The sequence below is a fragment of the Aspergillus caelatus genome (assembly GCF_009193585.1).
Source record: "Aspergillus caelatus strain CBS 763.97 unplaced genomic scaffold BDV27scaffold_64, whole genome shotgun sequence".
NCBI lineage: Eukaryota > Fungi > Ascomycota > Eurotiomycetes > Eurotiales > Aspergillaceae > Aspergillus > Aspergillus caelatus.
Window position 1 is genome coordinate 92,849 of NW_022475327.1, and position 12,471 is coordinate 105,319.

The following is a 12,471-nucleotide window of genomic DNA, read 5'->3' on the forward strand; positions in this document are numbered from 1 at the left end:
TTACATATCCGAACTTTGTTACGCGATCTATGCTCAAGTCTCTCAGGCATTTAATATGCCGACATTGGATGTTGGTATCAGAAACAGGGGATCAACTCCCGATCAATAATTACTAGTACATGCTACTAGTACGGTGAACTCGACTGCCAAGGACGCATCGGGAACCACCGACGAGTATCTATCGTAAACGCAATACTACCCAGCAACATACCTGTCATTCTTTCTTCCCCAAGTCCCATACCTCCCTCTTTGGCGCACCCTGATATATTAGATAGCTTTGTCTATTTTCACTACATCAGTATCGCTGTATCTGCGACTCTTCCCCCCAAGAAATTCAGCTACAGCCCTTGTTCGCCATGACACGCGCTCAACAGACCCTCTCCGTTCTCCTCCTTGTTTCTTCGGTATGCCAGGGACCACACCCTTCTGCTGGTGCTGTTACTAACTCTAGTAACTTTCTTCTCCTTCCCTATACAGCTATATCTTGTCCTTTACTTGGATCTTGTCCCCCTCAATGAAACCATTCAAAAAGAGATCGTTCCTGTCGTACGTCTGTTCTCTTCAAAATCTCACTGGTTAATCTTTCTTCATGCCACTAACACCAGCGCAATCCCACCAGCTTCCATTCTATGCCTTAATATCGTTCGGATGTTACCTACTTGGCCGCCTAGGTGTAGCAATCTTAACGTTCAATGATGTACCAGAGGCGCACGAGGAGCTGCAAAAGGAGATCGGGCAGGCCAAGGCGGAGTTGCGCAGGCAGAACGTTGATGTCGACTAAAACACCTTGATTGATCGGTTCGGTTGTGCGATACTAGCTTCCTCCTATTCCATGTACCATTAGGGCGGCTTTTATTCGGGACTTCGATGCCTTTGGCTTGTGCAGCGGTCGGAGGGTTTAATACAAATATGGGTGAGATATTATTCTGCGGCTTTAGCACGGATTTCAGAGCGGGCCAAATCTGACGCTATACATGCCAGTATTGTTACGCTACTGTATACAGAAATACCAAGAAGGGTGGCGGTCTGGCTACTAGATCTATAAGCAAGTATAGGGAAATACTAGAGGACAGACCAGCAACGAGTTGGGAAAAATAGCCTTTTCAAACTGCATCGAGCATCAGAGACAGCCTCCCCTTTTTTGCTTTTTGAGGACGTTGCACCTTTAAGTGTATCGTGTTATTTTGAATTTTCTTGCTTTTTTATGTCTATCAATTGTCGTCAAGGCACCGTTTATATCGTGACATGCCCAATCATGTTTTGGTCATGATAATAAAAATATACGCCAGCAAATGAAAGCCAAAATGCGTAGGCATGGAGGAAATGTTTATAAGGAATTAAACGAAGGCTTTAAAAGAGAGGGTTCTCCTTGGCCAACGCATCATGTTCATCAATATCCCTGTTAGAGATCTGTTAGTTACCGCAAGCCCAGTGCTAGTATAACAGATCACATACTTGGCTTCCCATGGATAGCAGATCCAAACATCGTCAGTTGTGACGGCAGCATGATAGCGACCGGAATCCATCATATCAGCGGGAAGTACTCCCTTCTTGGTCTTGTTCTTGTTCTATTGCAGGATTAGTATCGAGGCCAACAAAAGAAGTGAATTGACTGTAAAAAAACCAAGGGTGACGTACATGAAGCACGAAGACAAAGAAATTCGTCTTTTCGCCTTCCCGTCCAAGCTGCTTTTGTGCCTGCTCAACATCCTTCTGAAGCTCGCGAACTGCATATTCCAAAGTGGTCCGAGTGTCGTCAACCTCATCCACAATAAGTATGTTCTTGCCGATAAGGTTTGCCATCTCCAAAGAACTAAGATCCAACCATTGTGTCCGAGTCACCTTGGTCCCCGGCACCTCCTCGGCATCACCACGACCCAGATCCTCGTAGAGCGACAGGCCGATGGCTTGAATGGGAATATTGGGCTCACCAGCGCGCTTGAGGAAGGACCTGATGAATGCCAGGTCAGATAGACGCCTCTTAACAGGCAGTGAATTCAAGTGACATACCGGAGAATACGAGCAGGGACATATCCGCCACCGCCAATAGCAATCATAAGATTAGGGTGAAAGGTGGTTAGGATTTTATCAGCTGAGGACTGGCACAGCTTGTGCACCTGGTAGAACAACGTATTAGCGGGTCAGTCTATGAATGATCGACGGGGTATCGACGTAGCGAATATGGCCGCTCGCCTTCTAAGAGCCGTCGACACCAGAAACATATTCAACACACTCATAAGCTGTATCATATGCAGGTATAGCACCACGGCGTAGCTATTTTAGAACATCGATGCAGACACAAAACGACTAGACAACCTGGAAGCAAAAGACCATACCTGGTTATAGGTGACATAAACTTTTTGCGACATTTTGGCAGAGATGGCTTGTACCAAGTGTACAGGCAAGTGCAGTATATCAGCCAGAGGAAAAATCTGGTAAACAATCGAACAGACCGAAAATTGATCGTGGATGTTTAAAAAATTTAGTGCTTGCAAAGGTAAGATTCCTAGCACACGAGGGGTAAAGGGAGAAAGGAAAAAAAAAAAAAAAACTAAATCTGCGTCACAAGTTTAACGTTCCCGCATCCACACCCAGCGATAGGAGACATTGGAAAGGGTCTATCGGCACGACGGGTACGTATCAGCCTTACTATATGAGGCTAGTGATAATCAATGATAGCCTATTAGAATATGACCATCTCGGTTGGTCTATTCCTCTTCCGGACTAGCGCACTAAATTTTAATACCTACCTTCCTAAGTATGGTTATCCCCAACGTCAATTGATTCAGCCACTAGTAACAATTGGGAGTACAGGTACGCCCAATGTACATTGTGCGGCGTGTACCTTAATATATCACATGTAGGAGTTTAGCTATGTTTGAAGCTGAACCTCAAAGTATGACAAGCTTGTATTTCGTGAAGAAGAAACGATTTGCCCTTAGGTGATATTGTAGCTAAGCCATAAACCTATATGCCATACTTATCTTCGTGGGAAAAAATATGTAATCTCAAGCAGGACTATGATCACCTGGAGATTCCGGCTTGATTTCGTTGATCTCAAATCCACCCTCATCTTTATCCTCGCCTTTCTGTGGCCAGAGAATTTGGCGTAACGCGATAGCACGGATCATCATATAGCAAACGAATATGTACATTAGTATGAGGGGAACGACCATAACACATCCAATAATCAGAATTGGCTTGCAGGAAAATGCGTGGCCGATGGCGAATGTCGCTGTGATCAGCGCCGTGTTGGGAAAAACAAATGAGAACCATCCCATACTAAAGATCATCCGACCAGGCCCTATAGCTGACCAATGAGCAAAACTCGCTATGAAGAAGAAAAATATAGCCAAGCTATGTATGAATCAGTCAACAGTTACATGACAACAACCAGGTTGGTGACAAAGTCTTACCCCCATAGCCACAAGGCAGCAAAGTTGACAACTACTCTTATGACCTCTGCGGCCAATGGCCCATTGCCCATGAAATCATCAGGAAAACACCTTTTAGCATTGGCAGCCATATTCACGATCCCAGCAACTGTGAAAGCGCTAGGGCCGATAGAAACAAACATGCCGGGTCGGACGTTCTCCCTTGGGAGCTTTTGCGACATCAGTCTATATATGAAGGCAGAATACACCATCAGGGACACTAGAAAACCAACCCCCTGAATAGTTATGCCACCAATTATAATCGGCAATGAGCGGGAAGGCTCTAGCTTTGAGCTTAAGATACCAGCATGGGGACCGATTATCAGCAAAGGGTATGCCGGAAAAATCCAGATCGGAGTCATTTGGGCGATGGTGAAAGTCTGCGTTGACCACCTAGCTTGTCATCAGAATTTAGGGCATAACACCTTTGGTCAAAATAATTGGACCTACAGCAGGAGGTATATGCCGGCCGAGAATATGATGGCCAGGCAGGCATCAATCCAGAATAATATCCCGACAACATGTGCAAGCCAAGGCCCTGTATTGTCTGGCCCGTATTGTGAAATATTTATCAGAATTGTTCCGAACGAAACTACCGAGGCTGGGACAAAAAGGGACTCTGTTGGATGCAAAAATGATGCTTTGAACGTATAGGGATAACGATAAAACCGCATAACCAACAAGCTCCATATGATGACATATAATATGATATTGGATAGGAAGAAAATGACACCGATTATCTGCAGACCTCGGAATCTATAGGGTACTGGTTTTGGTAAGCAAGACTACAGCCCCAAACCAAAGGCATGGCCGAACTTACTTGCATGCAGAACATTGGCAATCCCGCCAGTTGCCATTGTCAATGTGAAAAATGCCCAGGTAAAGTGACGTATCCGTTGTTTCCAACTGAGACTTACGGTCGAATAGTCGGGCTCGTTGTGAGGATGGACGCCATTTACATCCGCGACAGCATCTCCTTCAGGCTTGCGGCACGAGTTGCTATGCAATGCTTCCAGCGCCGAGGAATGAGCCTGACGTGCCCAGGCCCCAGCGGACGGAATTAGTGAGTTATCATTCCTTTGCACTGCAATAAAATTCTCGGCATCCTCAATTGTGGGGGTACGATAGCCATCGTCGCCGGGCTTCGGCATGTGTCGAGGATGTAGAAGTTCGATATTCATATTCATCCCCTAGCCCCACTATGTCGAAGCGACTATTTGTAGCAAGGAGGTCCGGCGCTTTTTCCCCCTTTCCCTCCACATTACCTATACTCAACTTAAGTAGCCTCTTCACACCTCCTACTAAGGTGAGGCTGCCGCAGTGGACCTCTGCCGTGAGACGAGGGGGAAGAAAGCACTTGGGGGCACAGAATAAGAGATCTCAAGCGAAGAGACGGGGAATCTCGTGCAGGTATGATAAATCATACGAAATGAATAAATAAAGAATAAACAATCCAGTTCAACTGCGAGCTTTGTATGGTTAGTTGGACGACAATAACTGCTTGTTCATGCCTTTCGTGTTGTAGGAAAGAAAAATTGATAGTATAGTGAGTGAGACTCTGATGACTTTGGCTTTATGTAGTCTCACATTAAGTATAACAAGAAATTGAACATACTTCGTAGTTAGGAGCATCTAACGGTAGATATAGGTTAGCTGACATCGGGTAATAGCGAGTATACCTGCAGCCCGCGTCAAGAGCATGGGGTGAGCATACTGGGATTCTAGCCATATAGGCATGCTGATCGTTGGGCTCAGCGGCTCTACTCCGTAAATGAAAAAGGAAAGCACAGATGGATTGAAATGTTGCCTCCCCTAATCCAAAGAGAGAAACACTTCTGTGTCCGCTCCGCTGGGGTTTGAGAATTGCAGATCTGTTTGGCTTTCCCGGGTATCGGCACCAATTCCTTGATGGGGAATTGTTTATGGCCAATCATAATGCAGCTTCAAGATGGAGTTACAGTGCAGCCTGGCACTTGGAAAATACATCTGGGTACTCCATAGACCATACACTACTACTCCGTACTGGTGTGCTCCCTTCTAGCTTGAAAATACGGAGTACATAATTTCAATTTTTAATTTCAATAGATGTTTGTCTAAAATCGTCAGAAATGCTGGATGGCCAAATGTACACATACTACTTTGTACATAGAAAAGCTAAACAGGAGATGAACGGGACGTGTAAAGTAGGCCTATAAGTGTACGGAGTTTTACAGGAAGCTATGCGGGAGATAATCTAGCTTGCTCCGAAAATTCCTTGACTTTCATGTTTAGGTATCTTTCAAAACGACCATAAAGTATATTTCTCGGAGTAGTTGCAATCTACGACTATTCGACTCCTCACATATTTATCGAGGAATTATAAATGTAATGCTATCACCATTCTTCTCATTATCATATTATTTATATCTTTATCTCTTATTGTTCTCTTCTTAAACAGTTCCCATCTAGAGTAAATATGATGTCGACATGAGAGTCTGACAAGTGAAAGGGGACGCGGAAAGGCAAAAGAAAAATCAACTTTAAAGGTTAGATCCATCTTGTATTCTGTACTGGTCACTAGTATCATAGTATTGTATTGCACCGGATACATACAATGTGCTACGGAGGAAGCCCGGTGGGGAGGGGGAGCGTTTGAATAGCCAGAGTAGTACGTCATGGTATCTCTGTATCTCTACACTAGATTAAACTCGTTGTAGAGACTTCCATTCGTTTAGCAGCAATACAGCTCAGAGCGACTTTCATTCTTTCATTGCTTTGTTTATGCAAGATTTTCTTTCAAAAGCCAAGCGCTTTCGGCCAAAGACCACAAAGGGACCAGGTTGAATGGTGACAGTTGAGTTTTCTTGGGTATACTTTGAAGAGAATGTCATACTCGACTAATATGGTACAATAATCTCTTTCTCGGTGCCTTGGTAATTTTAGAATGATTTAGTGTTCTGCAATAAGGGACTCTTTCTCATATTCATTTTGCCTATGCGGAGTATAAGTAGGATACTACTCCTTGCTCCATAGTCATGAGGAGTGTTAATTGTACTGGAAAGGGTTTAGCGCTACTATTACGGCGGACTAAATCGAGCTTCCGGACAATGTAAAATATTACCAAGTTTACAAACACCAACGCACCAGGCCCTCCGACAGCTTACATAATATACTACACTATCCTACACGATCCTACAGACTAGCCGACCAATCAGAGCCTAGAGATTTATATTGTTATATGGTATAGGGAAACAATTTTATTAACTATAAAGAAATATTCTGATAAAATACCTCAATTACACTCTCTAACTATTGTCTCCTGAGTAAAAGTTAGTTTTGTGTAGTATATGTATAAGCCAGAGTAATTACTTATTTAGAAACCGATAGTAAAAAGTAAAATAAAACAATACTGTGAGATTGCAAGTAGCGGTATGCTATGAGAGGTAGAGAGTTGCCGACCTTCTGTAGGTCTGGGGGGTAGCTACGGTCTTTATATATATGTTGGGTCAGGCAGCCCCTTTTAGTGGATCTGCAGGGTTCTCCTACACCCGGTAGCTCTTCTACGTAGCAGTATATCGTAGCCACGATTACAACTGAAATACAGAGTATCTTCGGATCTAAAAGTCAAGTTAGTAGTAGTAAAGGGGGGCTTAGGACTTACTGGAAGACTCTATTAAGTAGTCCAAGTATTTCTTAATTATACTAATAATTTTAGATATTAGTAGTTGTTTCTACAGCTTCAAATAGACTTGCCGTGTCAGAGAAATATCTACTATTCAGGGTAGAAGACCTGTCAACTAGGTAAGGGTACGTAGGCCGAAAGCTAAGCAGTAGATATCAGGCAGATAGAAGACTGATTCTTGCCTTCTTCTTCTATTAATACTAGACTAACTTTATATCTAGAAGAAGCCCCCTTATTCTCCTAACAGGCTAAGACTGACAAGGAGCTACTATATACTATTGAAAAGTCAACGGATATGTAATCTGTTGTTGCTGTTCAGCCTCCGAGCTGTATATGCACAACGGGCAGGGTATATAATATAGTTATTATGCAGAGTCATTATCGGATCTGTGACACGCCGGCCAATGATATTATAGTCTTTATTAGTAATAATTGCTTAGTAATATATTATATACTCTCCAACAGGGTAACCAGCTAATAGAATTATTATATTTAAATTAATTAAAAAATCTGTAGTTATAAGAATTCAGTATATCTCTGCTCTCTGCGGCCTATACCTATAGTCTATTATATTGATTGAGCTATGTACATTCTATTTAGCAATAACTAATTATAGAATAATACTACCTTGTATAATAATTATTAGTCGATAGGCCTATTAATAGTTATAGGCAGTAACTACAGATGTCTAAGTTACCAACTAAATAAGATATCAATCAGGCATCGCGGTACTGCGGCAGATACTTAGTATATAGGATGTAAAAAATCAATAGTAAGTATTATTAGGGTGGAATTAAAAGGCAAATGTGTGGCCGGATGTAAAACAGCGAGTTTTCGGTAAAATTGATCAAAAATCGATGGTTTGTCCGGAAGCTCGATTTAGTCCGCCGTAACTATTCAGGTGGATTCTTGATGCTGCTTGCTGCTTCGTATTACGGTTGTGTCGTCTTTATAAAATCTTTTACCATCACCACATCAACTGCTTGCTGGGTTCCGTCTCTCTGACCTAGTTATAGAGTACTAGTCTATCGCCTTAACCACTCGGCCACATTTACGGCTAGTATTTCTTGTTCAAAATTAGTATAATCAACGGCCTTAGGATCCATTCGATAGAGCGCATTTGCATACTCCGTACGGAGTAGAGCCCGCTGCCAAGGCTGAGTGAAATTGCTTTGGCGACAGAATGATTCCGCCATATATCGCCATAAAGTACGGAGTACCCTATGCCAGAAAGTGGACAATAACCTGAACTACGTAGGTTCAATTTCACAAGCGGCGGCCTCTCGGGTTAGATTGCCGAGGCTCGGTGTAGCCAATGAGAAGAAGCCATTCGCCTCCATAGATCATCGTGGAATAGGCTAGGAAGACCAAATATTCATCCTGTAAACCATCTTTATTTGCCCATACTGCCTCCACAGACCTCAATTGACTGCTTTGGAACTATTGCAAATAGGGGAGACAAGAGGAGCTCCATACTGATCACAGCGTAAGTCACAACAAGTGGTCCTGCACCAAATGCTGTGGTGTAAACAGCGCGTATAGCATTGGCAGTACCCTTACCCTTGAACTTCTTGTTGCTTATTATACAGTTGCTCCCCTGGTGGGATAGGAAATGCGCTTGCGCGTGAATTTCATCAACAGGGCCTTCGTGTGTTTGCGACAGCGCGAGATACGGGAGCACTGCAGAGTCTAACAGACCTCGGGATTGAAACACTGAGTCTCGTTGTAGATGACGAGAGGAGTGTCCAGTCATGCTATGCAGAGGTTCGAGCAAGGCTTGGAGAGAAAGGGCTGGACTATCTAGTCAACAATGCGTCAGTTCACATTAACTATAGCTAGAACAGAGGGCTGATCCGCGTCTCTAGGGGCCGGAGTACGTCTCTTTAAGATCACTGCCCTGATGCACACTGCTTGCGCGCCGTCTAAAAAGAAAGGAATGGCTCATATATCATAGATTATACTGTTCCTGCCATGAAAGTAGACCTTGCTGAGGCTCATGCAACCTTCGAAACGAATTTATTTGCGGTCATCAACATGTGCCAAACATTCCTCCCGCTACTTAAGAAGGCCCAGGGTACTATCGTACAGATTGGCTCTGTCGCAGGGGTAAGCTTATGCAACATATATGTTCGGCAGAGAATGAAGCTAAACCTGTCTAGGTCATCCCCTATGTGTTTGGATCAGTGTACAATGCCTCAAAAGCCGCGCTGCATTCGTTCAATGATACTCTTAAAGTGGAATTAGCTCCCTTCGGGTGCGTAACCTGCTCATTTCCCAGACATTTTAGCTGGCAATAACCTAAGTAGTGTAAACGTGACAACCATTGTTACTGGAGGTGTGCAATCTCGTATTGCTCGTGTTAAACGTACCCTAGCACCGAACTCACTTTATGCTCCCATTGAAGATGAGTATAACCGTCGCGTGATGCACAGCCAGGATGGTGCAATGCCACACACTGTATATGCAAGGAGTGTTGTCACACAGATCTTGTATGGAACAGCACCGTGACGCTGGTTGTGGCCATGGGCTCAAGGCCGTAAGAGCTGGATATGGGAAGGCAACAAGAGCTGGTTGATTTGGTTACTTTCTGGAGGCTGGGCATGGACTGGCATTTTCCACTACACCATGACAAGAATGTTTAAGCTTTATAAGCTGAGGAAGGTTGGTGAAAAATAAGGAGACCGAAGATATTCCACTTACTTTCTACAATGGCTTGCTTTTCACGATATTTAATAGCATATCCACATCATAGACTACATTTTATTAGATAGTAGTGCACAGCAATATCACGCGGAGATACCCTGTGCCCATTTTGATAGTACTCATTTATTAATTTCATGTCGCCAAATAACGTGGCTAAGTAGTACTTTTGTTTTTAGTTGTTGCTTACAGCCGTTTAAACTATTTGCCGGTGAATATAAAAATACTGATATGCTGTAGAGGATATGACTATAATAATGAAAAAGAACAACATGCTTGTCAATTGTGCACGGATACGCATAGGCGATTGGTATGTGTTACCCATCCTTTAATAAAATTTGACAATACCTTCCCCATCTGCCACCTGTCTACTCTGTATGCCACAGTACCCGAGTTCAAAGCATCGTTCCGTGATATTCGCGTCCCGAACCGATTAGTCATCCCGAGACGCACGCTGGTTGGCTTATCAGGTGACCCTGATCCTACCGTACTCAAGGCAAAAGACAGTATCATCCCGAGGAGTGCGGCCGTAAAAAAGAAAGCTGTTCCCCCATCAGCCTCTAACACCACCTGGCAAAACGCCGCTATTCAGGACTCTACTAGTCATTCCCCCCCGTTCTTACCCTTCAACGAGCTTCTCTTGAACCCTCTCCCCTCTTTATTCACTTTCATCATGTTCAAGCTCGTGCGCAGCAGGCCAATTGCGGCAGCTTTCAGAGCTGCGACGGTGAGATTCCTTAGTTTCGCCCGAACCTTCGAGTTTTACAACAGCACATTAATTGACATTGAAATTTCCCATAGGAGTCTTCCGTTCAATCTCGCATTTGCCAGCAACAGAGGAACCTGTCGATCCATGAACATCTGTCCGCGAAGCTCCTCAAGTCGGTACGAACAACCGGATGTCTTGATTTTCTTTCTCCTTCGTTTCTCAGAACTAACCGATCGGATACACAGTATGGTGTAGGAATGCCCAAGGGCGAGGTCGCTTACTCTGCTGAGGAAGCCGAAGCTGTTGCCAAGTCCCTTGGTATGGTTTAATCCCTCGTCCTTATACATCGCAGTTTGCTAAGACACAGGGTGTCAGGCAATGATGACATGGTCATCAAGGCTCAAGTTCTTGCCGGTGGCCGTGGCAAGGGTAGCTTCGATAATGGTCTCAAGGGCGGCGTGCGCGTTATCTACTCGTGAGTTTGGCCAGGTTTTAAGTGTGTCGGTTTGGTTCCTTGTATCTGACACAGAATATCTCCCTAGACCTACGGAAGCCAAGATGTTCGCTGGCCAAATGATCGGACACAATCTCATTACGAAGCAGACCGGTACTGCCGGTCGTCTTTGTAACGCTGTGTATATCTGCGAGCGCAAGTTCGCTCGCCGTGAGTTCTACCTAGCCGTTCTCATGGACCGCCAGTCACAGAGCCCCGTCATTGTCGCCTCCTCACAAGGCGGTATGGACATTGAGACCGTTGCCAAGGAGACCCCCGAAGCCATCATCACCACCCCCGTTGACATTAATGTCGGTGTTACTGATGAGATTGCTGGCAAGATTGCTACTGAGCTCGGTTTCTCCGAGCAGTGCATTCCGGAGGCCAAGGACACAATTCAGAAGCTTTACAAGGTCTTCATGGAGAAGGATGCTACTCAGATCGAGATCAACCCTCTGTCAGAGACCTCTGACCACCAGGTTATGGCCATGGATGCCAAGTTGGGCTTTGATGACAACGCAGATTTCAGACAAAAGGAAGTGTTCTCGTGGAGAGACACCACCCAAGAAGACGCCGATGAGGTTAAGGCTGCTGAGTATGCTATTTGCTTTAACCTACGCATGAGCTTTCATGTGTGCTAATAAGTGCGATAGGCACGGATTGAACTTCATCAAACTCGATGGTGATATCGGCTGCTTGGGTAAGAACTGCAATGTGTTGCTCGTCTCTTCTATGCTAATCACAGATCTAGTTAACGGTGCTGGTCTCGCCATGGCTACTATGGATATCATCAAGCTTAACGGTGGTAGCCCTGCCAACTTCCTTGATGTTGGTGGTGGTGCTACCCCTGCTGCCATCAAGTCTGCTTTCGAACTTATTACCAGCGATCCCAAGGTGTCAGCCATCTTTGTCAACATCTTTGGCGGTATTGTTCGCTGTGATGCTATTGCTCAGGGCTTGATCAATGTTGTGAACGAGATGGGACTGCGCACTCCTATTGTTGCGCGTTTGCAGGGTACTAACATGGAGCAGGCTCACAAACTGGTATGCATGCAATGCTGAGCCCATTTCTTTCCCCCTTTCCATCATCTTTTTTCCCTTCTTGCTGCGGTAGCTTCCATGTATGCTAATACTTCTCACAGCTGAACGAGTCTGGTCTGAAGATCTTTTCCATTGAGGACCTTCAGAATGCCGCTGAGAAATCTGTTCAATTCTCGAAAGTTGTAAAGATGGCCCGTGAAATCGACGTGGGTGTCGAGTTTACTCTTGGTATCTAAGCTCTGCGTCGTGTTAAAACCTTACAAATTTCTCCACATGTGGGTGTTCCGCTCTGAATTTGCATTTTATTACTTTGTATGGGAAGATGGGACATCATCAGTGAAGGTGCTTACTCGATTATACGAAGAGAGCAAGCAGTTCTTCAGAGATGATTCGGCGATCATGCGCATTAAGTCTATGCTAACTGAATTTTTAA

General features: G+C 44.4%; 6 protein-coding genes across 6 annotated transcripts; 3 read left to right on the plus strand and 3 right to left on the minus strand.

Moving 5' to 3' along the window:
- Window positions 1-356: 356 nt before the first annotated feature.
- Window positions 357-781, plus strand: BDV27DRAFT_156675 (dolichol-phosphate mannosyltransferase subunit 3; the record flags this gene model as incomplete). The annotated part of the gene is made up of 3 exons (XM_032072377.1): window positions 357-404; window positions 478-546; window positions 620-781. The coding sequence occupies 3 exons, from the start codon at window positions 357-359 to the stop codon at window positions 779-781; spliced, it is 279 nt and encodes a 92-aa protein (XP_031928763.1).
- A 284-nt stretch (window positions 782-1,065) lies between these two features.
- Window positions 1,066-2,544, minus strand: BDV27DRAFT_101279 (xanthine phosphoribosyltransferase). The gene is made up of 5 exons (XM_032064279.1): window positions 2,337-2,544; window positions 2,011-2,117; window positions 1,639-1,951; window positions 1,456-1,568; window positions 1,066-1,399 (listed from the first exon to the last, which is right to left on the minus strand). Exons 1-5 carry the CDS (start codon window positions 2,367-2,369, stop codon window positions 1,351-1,353), a joined length of 615 nt encoding a protein of 204 aa, XP_031928764.1. The 5' UTR covers window positions 2,370-2,544; the 3' UTR covers window positions 1,066-1,350.
- Window positions 2,545-3,008: 464 nt separating this feature from the next.
- BDV27DRAFT_144252 (putative C4-dicarboxylate transporter/malic acid transport protein) lies at window positions 3,009-4,585 on the minus strand (the record flags this gene model as incomplete). The annotated part of the gene is made up of 4 exons (XM_032070234.1): window positions 3,009-3,357; window positions 3,417-3,827; window positions 3,885-4,200; window positions 4,255-4,585. The coding sequence occupies 4 exons, from the start codon at window positions 4,583-4,585 to the stop codon at window positions 3,009-3,011; spliced, it is 1,407 nt and encodes a 468-aa protein (XP_031928765.1).
- A 2,843-nt stretch (window positions 4,586-7,428) lies between these two features.
- BDV27DRAFT_171450 (uncharacterized protein) lies at window positions 7,429-9,771 on the plus strand (the record flags this gene model as incomplete). The annotated part of the gene is made up of 7 exons (XM_032075599.1): window positions 7,429-7,444; window positions 8,554-8,581; window positions 8,685-8,909; window positions 9,030-9,201; window positions 9,255-9,349; window positions 9,402-9,599; window positions 9,639-9,771. The coding sequence occupies 7 exons, from the start codon at window positions 7,429-7,431 to the stop codon at window positions 9,769-9,771; spliced, it is 867 nt and encodes a 288-aa protein (XP_031928766.1).
- A 301-nt stretch (window positions 9,772-10,072) lies between these two features.
- On the minus strand, window positions 10,073-10,333 carry BDV27DRAFT_126452 (uncharacterized protein; the record flags this gene model as incomplete). Its single annotated transcript, XM_032066546.1, has 1 exon — window positions 10,073-10,333. Exon 1 carries the CDS (start codon window positions 10,306-10,308, stop codon window positions 10,075-10,077), a length of 234 nt encoding a protein of 77 aa, XP_031928767.1. The 5' UTR covers window positions 10,309-10,333.
- A 135-nt stretch (window positions 10,334-10,468) lies between these two features.
- BDV27DRAFT_144254 (succinate--CoA ligase (GDP-forming) subunit beta) lies at window positions 10,469-12,274 on the plus strand (the record flags this gene model as incomplete). The annotated part of the gene is made up of 7 exons (XM_032070235.1): window positions 10,469-10,522; window positions 10,597-10,680; window positions 10,750-10,822; window positions 10,880-10,979; window positions 11,047-11,592; window positions 11,651-12,041; window positions 12,140-12,274. The coding sequence occupies 7 exons, from the start codon at window positions 10,469-10,471 to the stop codon at window positions 12,272-12,274; spliced, it is 1,383 nt and encodes a 460-aa protein (XP_031928768.1).
- Between the last annotated feature and the right edge of the window lie 197 nt (window positions 12,275-12,471).